Below are 10,320 nucleotides of genomic sequence, written 5' to 3'. Positions count from 1 at the left end.
CCTGTGGATCCTACCGCTGCATCAAACAACTGAATTAATTTACATCTATGAATTGTGTCTTTGTTGATGCCGTCTTTCTGGATGAATGGCAATGGATTATGTTTGACCTTCCTGGCTTCCTGTCCCCTTTGACACATCGCCACTGAAAACCTGTGCTAAATCCACATTCAGAATCTGAATTGAGTTTATATCGAGCTGAGAGGATACAAATGAATCGTACATCACAATAGAAAGAAACGTGAATCCAGCTGTAGTTACTGCATGTAGATTATGAACAGCAGGTAATATATGTTAACATCATAACCCTCCTGTATATTTACATTTACAGCTACTGTTGTATCACTCGCGTTGGCCCCTGAGGGCCAGTGGACCCTATATAGTCACGACCTAAATGATGACAAAATGTTGCACCACGGGAAGCTGACGTCAACACGGTACAGTCACCTCCTTGGTGACGTCACTGGACGGACCTGGTAGTAGGCTATTGCCATCTGCTGGATGGACTCAGCCACTCACCTAGCATTACGTCATTGGGAAGAAACGAATGCCAGTTTTGGGATGTTATAGGCTGGGATTCTGCTGGCTCTGTATACAAACAAATAGAAATAAAAACTAGCCTGTTTCACTATGTGTAGCTATTGGAGAGACACATTTGAATCTTTGGTAATATTTTAACATATTTTAAGAAACACCAACCCAATGGAGATCACTAGATCAGGTTGACTCCAATACAGGGAAACAGCAGCTCTTCAGGTGTCTGGTGTCAGGGGACTGGAAACGGTATTGTCCGCCCCCACCCTTGATTCATTCAGTAAGAGAAAAGCGAACATGGCGAAAAAGCACATTGTCTGACGTCAGTAGTCAGGAGTCGTGCCATATGCTTCTTTCTCCTCCAACATTGATCAGTTGATGCACAGCACATGCACCACACGAGACACGACTCTTTTCCGTGCGTGGATTCGTGGAATGATGACAGACAGACTGGAAGCGGAAGGGAAAGTTGTTGTCTTTCTTCAACCACCACTGGGTGTCTGTCGCTGTCCACGGTGCTGAAGTGATGTTTTCTCACAAGTCGGAAGAAAACTCCAGAATGGACAAAACAGCATTAGTGGATACAAATCATGGTTAATTAAGCAACAATTCGTATACATTGTAACCTGCTAATTAAAGCAGCCTATACATTTTTTTTTATTGAAAAGGTAGATTAACCGTAGTCTAATGTTGAATAGGGCTGTTTATAGCAGAGCACAATAATTGCACTGTTATGTCTAGAACAGTGACAGTTGAGACATAACAGTGAAATCATGTGTATATTTCGTTAATCTAATATTCAAGGTAACTTTGATTGAAGGCCGGACGCACGACTCGCCATCGTGGGGTGAAATGTGTATGTGTGTGTGTGTGTGTGTGTGTGTATGTGTGTGTGTGTGTGTGTGTGTGTGTGTTGGTTCCAGGAAGCACACGCCCCCTGATAGACATTATAGCGAGGGTGTATTTGAAGCAAAACCCACGGAGTGATGACCATTCTCAAACGAGTAAGCGCAGGTATACATTCCCATTGACGGGTAAATCTCTCTGTCAGTGGCTGCAACATCAGTACCGAAGCGGTGGCGAAGAGAGAGAGAGAGAGAGAGAGAGAGAGAGAGAGAGAGAGAGAGAGAGAGAGAGAGAGAGAGAGAGAGAGAGAGAGAGAGAGAGAGAGACTCCGCCTAATATACCGGTCAGCACCACGCTTGAGTCCAGCGCGGTGGTGGCATCATCCGCCAGTTCTCCAGGGGTCCCTCGGCTTGAGTCAACTCCTGGCGTTGAGATGGGCTCCCAGTAAACCTGTGGTCGAGGGGAGAGGAGGAGGAGGAGGAGGGGGGGGGGGACGCCGAGAGCGGAAAAAAAGAAAAAGCAGGACAAACAAAAGCACAACCGTGGAGTGCCTGATGGAGCCATGATGAGCGGCTCGCTGCAGCTCCTCCCGGGGACCATGTCGTGAGGTGTGGCTCCGGCTCGCACAACGCTTGGGATTTTGCCAGTCGAGAGACGACACGCCAAGGAGGAGGGGTGGTGGCGGAAAAGATGTCCGCCTCAGTGGGGCCCCAGGGCGGCCCTCGCCCACCCGCCGCGCCGCCATCCATGATGCCGGATCTGCCGGACCTCAGCCACCTCACCGAGGAGGAGAGAAAGATCATCATGGCAGTGATGGTTCGGCAACAGCACGAAGAGGAGAAAGAAGACGCCATGCTAAAGTAAGGACCGTTTCCCCCTTTGAACCAAAACACAACAGAGTCATATTCACGAGAAAGGTGTCTGTGGCCAGAGAGCAGCAGGACACGAGTGACCGCCCGCCGCCTGTTATAATCCAGCATCGTATGGTACCGATGTGCCTGTCGTGTGCCATGCTCGCATCACACATCCATTCACCAATTGCATAATGTCCCCGTTATTTTCTTTAACCTGTTTCGAGGGTGCCTTTGCTGCCTATAGAATAAAGCATAGAGGAAGCTTGAGGACGCTAGGGTCCGAAAATAACCAATCGGTATAGTTTCCACAACCACAAGGCCTATCTATCACAGCTAGGTGCATGTTTCACATCATCACCGGTCCACCCTCAGAGTGATGTTCGTTCACAACCGGATGCGGTCGATAAATGGATAGAAAAGCATATATACGTCTATATGACACTGACAGTCATGGGCGAGGAAGGTGGGCGATAGGCGACCAACCAGAACAGGGTCAAACGAGTTACAGGTGTATAGCGCGGAAAGAGCCGTGGTGGCGATGGGGTGTGACGGCTGGGAGTGCACGGGATGATTCATAGCCCACAACCCCCCCCCCCCCCCACCCCACCGCACCCATCCGTTTCCATCAATGGAGAAAGTATTTGCTATGCTTTTTGTGTGTGACTGTGTGACTGTGTGTGTGTGTGTGTGTGTGTGTGTGTGTGTGTGTGTGTGTGTGTGTGACAGGACGTCACCGATTTACGCACGTATAGGCCTTCAGAACCCGACTGATTCTGAAGGCGCAGAGGGGATATGTGTGTGTGTGTGGGTTCCCTTCCCATATAATAAGGACAATAAGCTTCGCGGCATGTGTTTCTGTTTGACCGGGAGACAGTCATGAGACATACTCTTCATATAGTCTCGACGATGAGTGCACATGGGTGTGGTTGGAAAGAGACATATCTGGCCATAGCCGGTTATTTGAGGCATACTTCACATGAAACCGTTTAGAAACTGAATTCAGCACCTCTCGAACCGGTGCCATAAGCAATCACACGATCATCTATTGCCTCCGACAGGAATCCCATTCGTTCAAAGTGAAACAGCTGTGATGCTATTGTGCTCTCTCCTCATCTATCTCCGTCCCTCCTGACGTCTCGCCCACCACACACACAATAACGCTGTATGCAGCAGTAGCCTATTTGCCGTAAACGCTTGGAGATGTATTCACATCACAAAAAAAGATAATACATTTAAATATAGCATTAATTTTTTTCCGATAAGAATGCGTCATATCATATGGGATATATCACTAGTCATGCTCTTTATAGCACTCATGTTTGCTGATATTATAATGAGTGTTTTCATTTCCTGGTTGGAACCTTGGGGGAGCTTGGTGAGAGCTGCGTTGTGCCCCTGAAGAGGAAGTGATGTATTAATGTTCCATGAGGCCCTCCACCGCTCAGGTCCAGTCAATAACGGCCTCATCATCTGGCCAATCATTGATGTGATCCACTTACGGAGCACACACACACACACACACACACACACACACACACACACACACACACACACACACACACACACACACACACACACACACACACACACACACACACACACACCACACACACACACACACTGCAATGTTTCCAGAGGCTATGACCCTACACCAAGGATGCAACAGGGATGGATTTTCTTTGTTTATGATTACTGTAATATAGGTGATACTTAATGCAAGGGCGACAGGGCGTATGTTTGGTTTCAACATGGAGGGGGGACACTTTAAGTGGGGGGGGTCTGGGGGTCGTCCCTCAGGACATTTTGAGGGTCAACCGCTTTTTCCTGCATTCTGGTGTACTTTTCTGCACAAATTTGTGCCTTTTCTGAACCAATTTATGGTGGAAATGTCTTTATTTATGTAAAGGAAAAGACAATGTTCAAGTACCCGCTGACACAAGTATAATGGAATATAATGCAGTAATGCTCTCAGGCATTTTGCATTGCTTTGAAATATTTATTCTCCTGTATTGTTTCTGCACATTCAAAACACATCACACGTGTTAGCTATATGTTTTGAGGGGCACACATTTGCCTGAGAGAGAGAGAGAGAGAGAGAGAGAGAGAGAGACAGATAGAGACAGAGACAGAAAGGTAGGGTGAGACGATAGGCATGTTCAGCATCAGAATGCTAAAGTCAACGAGGGACTGGGGCTGCCTGTGATATTTGCATGGGTTCTGGAGGCAGATTGTGGGAGAGGCTCGCTGAGTGAGACTTGCATGCTTTGCCTTAAAGACCAGCAGAGACACAGCAGCAGTCCTAAAGTGCACAGTGCACACTACACAGAGGGAACAACAGCCTGCAATATAGTATCCTTCACTATTAGGCTATACAGTATAGTCTGGATTGGCACCATGAGACTGTGGGTATAATCATGCCATTGGTCGACTATCCGTCTGAATTCTTTTCCCCTTCCGCTATCTGCGACACTATTTCGCAAGGGCACCGTAGCTGCATCCTGGGCTTTGGCGGCACCGTGGATGATTGTGATTGGTTTAAAGAAATACAAACCAAGCCAGAGCGTTCTTTCCCCCTATACCGAAATGATACTGTAGGTTCAGCCAGACCTCTCTCCGGCGCTGGCACAGCACTGATGTAGTGTAGAGAGAGGTCTGGCCATGTGTGAGTCGAGACTATAGTATAGGCTATAGGTCAGGGGTGGCCAACCCGCGGCTCGCGAGCCGCATGTGGCTCTTTGCCCGTCAATGTGTGGCTCTTCCATCCATTAAAAAATAAAAAATAAAAAATTATAATATTTTTTTTTATTTATTTTTTTTTTATAAAAAATCTTTTTTTGTATGTCACTCATTCCATAAGGACGTAGAATAAACATTTACAGATTTTTTTAAATGGTCCATTTGCATGTTCTTGGTATCTGAATAGGGACATCTATGGATCTGAGGGAATGTATTCCCAGTGTCAGAAATAGTGTGTCTGTTAATACTAGGCTTGAGTAAATTGTAATGAACCAAAGGAGAATATCAATTATATTTAAAAAATATTTTTTATCTTTGACTGTGAATAACACCATGCTAAAATTGACCAGACCTGAAAAATCGAAGCAAATGAATAAAGGGAAGATGATTAAACAGAAGGTTTTGTAGATACAGTACTGAATTCTGCCATCTTTTTTATAATGTAAATTTCTCCACCATTTTTCATCATATTGCAACACCGTTTTTGCTAGACGTTCACAGAAAGGTAGAGAAACTAACTGAGTTCTGTTTTATGGCAATAACATTCAGGTTTGTGGGAGATAATCCCCAAAAATAAGAGAAATAAAAAAGTTTATCCAGAAGTCAGATGATTGACAGGGGCTGGCGTGAGCTGGGTAGGGTAGTTTTTCGAAATTCGAAAGCCCAGAGTCTAACCCTAACTAACCTTACTGTCATGCACTTGTCCTAATAAAGTTTCAAGTTCAAGTTTCAAGTTTCTTTATTAGTTGTCATACAAAAGTACAGAATACTTTTATATAAAATACTTCTTTCTGTTTTGCTCCAGAGATTGTGCTAGATAAAAATAGATAAGTATAAAATAAGTATAATAAGTATAAAATAGAAGTCAAGTACGTAGACAAAAGTGTTCGATATACATATATACAATATACAATGCAGAGTAGAAAAGTAACTGAGTTACAATATAATATACAGTACAATGCAGAAATGGGATGAGGTACAATTTAGGTACAATTTACAGTAAGGTGTAATGAGGTATGAGTTGTAGTGCAAATTCTTTACCAATAAATATAAAGTGTGTTAAGTGTCTAAAGTGGGTAAAGTGGGTGCCACAATGAGTTGTTTGTTTAAAGTGAGTGTGTGTGTGTGGATGTGTGTGCTGTGAGTGTATTTGATGGTTTGTTACATAGTGTTATTGTCATTTAGCATCCTGATGGCCTGAGGATAGAAGCTTCTTCTGAGTCTCTCTGTGCTTGCCATGAGACTCCGGTATCGCTTGCCTGACCACAGCAGTTCAAAGAGGCAGTTGTTTGGGTGGCTGGAGTCTTTGATTATTCTCTTAGCCTTACCCATGCACCGCTTGTTGTAAATGTCTTGGAGAGTGGGAAGCCCACCTCCAATTGTGCGTTCAGTGTAAACTAACCTACACTCCTGTAGCACTCAACACTTTGATGAACATTGTTACTCAGCTGATAGAGTTGTGCCCTTCCTGATGAGTTGTCGTACAGAACTTGTAAGTCGCTTTGGATAAAAGCGTCAGCTAAATGACTAAATGTAAATGTAAATGTAAGTAGAATTACTAAAGGTGTTTTAGGTTAAGCACAGATGTGTGTGTTTCATATGGTAACAAAATTAGGTAAGTTAGGTAAGTGTTTCATTTAGCAAAGGATCTGAGGTGTTCTGCTAATTGTGTGTGTGGTTGTGCTAATTGTGTGTAGTGTTTTGAAACATTGGGCCTTGTTTTCAAAATCGTGCTTAAGCAATCGGAAAAAAACTGTAAAGGGGAATTTCACCCATTTTAAGTATTTGCACATGTTATTGCTGTGCACACGGACTCGGACAGTTCACTGACATGCACCATTCACTCTTAAAACAAGAAATCAGAGAGGAAATCTATGAATTTGTGATGCATATAAAAGCAATGGCTGCTCCAATTGAAACACTGACTTTGTGACGTCTAAAGGTGACGTTTTGTATACATCTTTTACATAGATCTTTTATGACTTCCTTGAGTCTGTGGACCATTTTTTAAGTTTTCTTTTGCTAATAAACTAGTTTAAATCGTTATCGTTATTTATTTTCCAGCACCTCTTTCTTCCCTTGTATTGAATATGCTGTTTCTGGGCGGCTGTGTAGCGCAGCGGACTAAGCGGCTGTCTACCACCACAGAGACAGTGGGATCGAATCCAGCTGTGGTGCTTCCGGGTTGGCCGACCGTCCATACTAACACAATTGGCAGTGTTAGCGGGTGGGAAACCCGGCGAGGACAATTTGGCAGTACATTAGTTAGGCAGTGTACCTGGCTCCAAAAAGCAGAGCCAATTGATTCATTGAAGCGCATTGAGTGTGTGTACCCCCCCTCCCCCCTCTGGGATGTCACAAAGGGCAACAATTCTGTTTAGGCTTGTTCATCTGAAAACCTTTAAAGGATAACTCCACTTTTTTTTTTAAATTAGCTTATTTAACATCTTCCCTGGAGTTAGACAAGAAGATACATACCTTTTTTGTCTCTGTGCGTGCATTTTAGCTTTGGGAATAGACGCTCCGTTAGCATAGCTTAGCTTCATCACTGGAAGTGGGGGAGGACAGTAGCCTTACAGTGCCTTACAGTGTATTGCAAGGTCTGACATTGACCAAACTTGATATGCATGACCTTGGTGGGCTCTAGGTCAACTCCTGAAAAGGGGGTCAATGTCAGACTTTGCAATCAAAAGTTAGGGGGCTAATAACCCTTGCCATAATTTCAGTGCGCCCCTAACTTTTGATTGCAAGGTCTGACATTGACCCCCTTTTCAGGAGTTGACCTAGAGCCCACCAAGGTCATGCATATCAAGTTTGGTCAATGTCAGACCTTGCAATACACTGTAAGGCACTGTAAGGCTACTGTCCTCCCCCACTTCCAGTGATGAAGCTAAGCTATGCTAACGGAGCGTCTATTCCCAAAGCTAAAATGCACGCACAGAGACAAAAAAGGTATGTATCTTCTTGTCTAACTCCAGGGAAGATGTTAAATAAGCTAATTTAAAAAAAAAGTGGAGTTATCCTTTAACCCTGGCCAAATGGCGTGGAGTAGCCCTACATCATCACCACCCCAGCGTCCAAATAACATTTCAGACTGCCAAATCCATTCAACGATTTTCCATAATGTCGTTGAGCTCTCACACCCAAACAAGGTTCACATTCTAGTATGGTAACAGGTCTGAACCAGAATTACAACCTCATTGGGTGTAAGAGCTCCCACAAACATTTCTCTGGGCTCACAAAACCACTGTCGGCGAAGCAGACCCAGATGTTTACAAATTTGAGGATACTGATTGATTGATTGATTATTTTATTTTCGTGTCATGCGCACAAAGTGCCCAACCCTCATGGGTTTATAAGACACCAGAAATACTGTTGCAGTGTTCCATTATTACATCACACATTACAGTGCCAGGGTGCCTGAGACCTGAACAGCTGGTTTGTGATAAGGTTGTATTAGATATGAGGTTCTATCTCTTTACCATCACCTTCCAGAATGGGGGGAGAGGCCAGAGTGTCCTGGTCTCTTATACTGCCAGGGGCGCTGGTTCTGGGCTAATGATTACCGCTCGGTCAGGCTGTGTGTGTGAACGCAACACCTGGTCGTTTCTTTAGTGATCCTCTGTATTGATACGCATTACTGACACACAATGTGCTTCAGAGACTTCCTCCATCGACTCTCTAACCCGCCGCTGGCTCTCTATTAGAGAGGATGTCAGGGTGGCTGATGTCGTACAGTCGGTCATGAGGTGCTGATTGCAGCAATGAGCAACCTCTGAAACACACCACTTGTGACGCCACACACCACCCTAAAGCTGAACCCTCAGCACGACTCCCAGCCGCCCTAACTCCACCATACGCATCGCCCCGCTCATACCCCAAGCTGCCCCACCCCACCCCTCCAACTCTAACTCCACCATACGCATCGCCCCGCTCATACCCCAAGCTGCCCCACCCCACCCCTCCAACTCTAACTCCACCATACGCATCGCCCCGCTCATACCCCAAGCTGCCCCACCCCTCCAACTCTAACTCCACCAGACGCATCGCCCCGCTCATACCCCAAGCTGCCCCACCCCTCCAACTCTAACTCCACCATACGCATCGCCCCGCTCATACCCCAAGCTGCCCCACCCCTCCAACTCTAACTCCACCATACGCATCGCCCCTCTCATACCGCGCTCATACCCCAAGCCTCATTGACTCCCTGGGGGTTTTGAGTTTTTTTCAGCTCCTTCAAATTGATGTTCTCAGTAGCAGAGATGTTGTAAGCATGGCTGGGGATAGATATGCAGTACAGTGTGTGAGTGTGTGTGTGTGTGTGTGTGTGTGTGTGTGTGTGTGTGTGTGTGTGTGTGTGTGTGTGTGTGTGTGTGTGTGTGTGTGTGTGTGTGTGTGTGTGTGTGTGTGTGTGTGTGTGTGTGTGTGTGTGTGTGTGTGTGTGTGTGTGTGTGTGTGTTAGGCTTGGGCGGTATGACGGTATTACGGTATACCAGGGTATTTCGAGATCCCGCCGGTATGATTCTCAATACCATGACGTCACAGACTGCTATTACACTGACACAGAGTTTATTGTAGTGCACTGCACAGCACGCGCCAGCAGAGGGTTACGTGGCTACCGTTCTGGGACTGGGAGCGAACGTTAGTAGTACCTGGATGGTGCAGGGTTACGTAGGGTGACCATATTTAGATTTCCAAAAAAGAGGACATGCCCCCCCAGCCTCGAGATACTTAATGATACGCAACGTTTACTCAAAGATGCATTATTGTTTTAATATATTTAAAGTATGCCTCCTCTCTATGGATATACAATTATTATTTATATTATTTTACTGTATATAACACAACAATATCTCTCTATAACCAAAGACACACCAAACCAAAGTTACTCAACAATCAGCATGCTTGATTATGCCTAGAATTATCTGACAAATCTCAATGGCACAATAATAACTTAAAAATCAACCTGTAACAAAATAATAGCTCTCTTTTCAAGTTTTACTGGACAAAAATAAATAACAATATATGAAATAATAGAAAATAGAAAATCCAGTTAACAAATATCTTTTTCAGACAAAACGTTTTTTTTGCCATGTTTCAATGAGATATTGTGCAATGGTTTCTGCTGTCTCATTTGGTGTATTTAACCTCGATTAATTTTGTTTGCATGCCACCCCTCTTCCAGTCAAAGTACTGTATTATTATTGGGAATATTTTCACTGCTCCGTGGTTACTCCTGTCTGTAGAAACACCACAGTACTGGATTTGATTTGAGTGCTTCATGTGCGACATCAATCGAGTCGAGTGGGGCGCTATAACACATTGGCTTCGGATTTAGTGTGCACACACTACT

General features: G+C 44.7%; 1 protein-coding gene across 1 annotated transcript in view; it reads left to right on the top strand.

Moving 5' to 3' along the window:
* Window positions 1-2,067: 2,067 nt before the first annotated feature.
* Window positions 2,068-10,320, top strand: part of LOC311231722 (regulating synaptic membrane exocytosis protein 1-like) — a gene marked incomplete at both ends in the record, with an annotated part of 86,077 nt that continues 77,824 nt past the window's right edge. Inside the window, 1 exon segment of the mRNA XM_084318347.1 lies at window positions 2,068-2,237. Within this exon segment, the coding sequence (XP_084174473.1) occupies window positions 2,068-2,237 (170 nt within the window).

This window comes from Notolepis coatsorum (genome assembly GCF_963971535.1).
Source record: "Notolepis coatsorum genome assembly, chromosome: 7".
NCBI classification, from domain to species: Eukaryota; Metazoa; Chordata; class Actinopteri; order Aulopiformes; family Paralepididae; genus Notolepis; species Notolepis coatsorum.
This window is presented reverse-complemented; position numbering and strand designations above follow the sequence as displayed.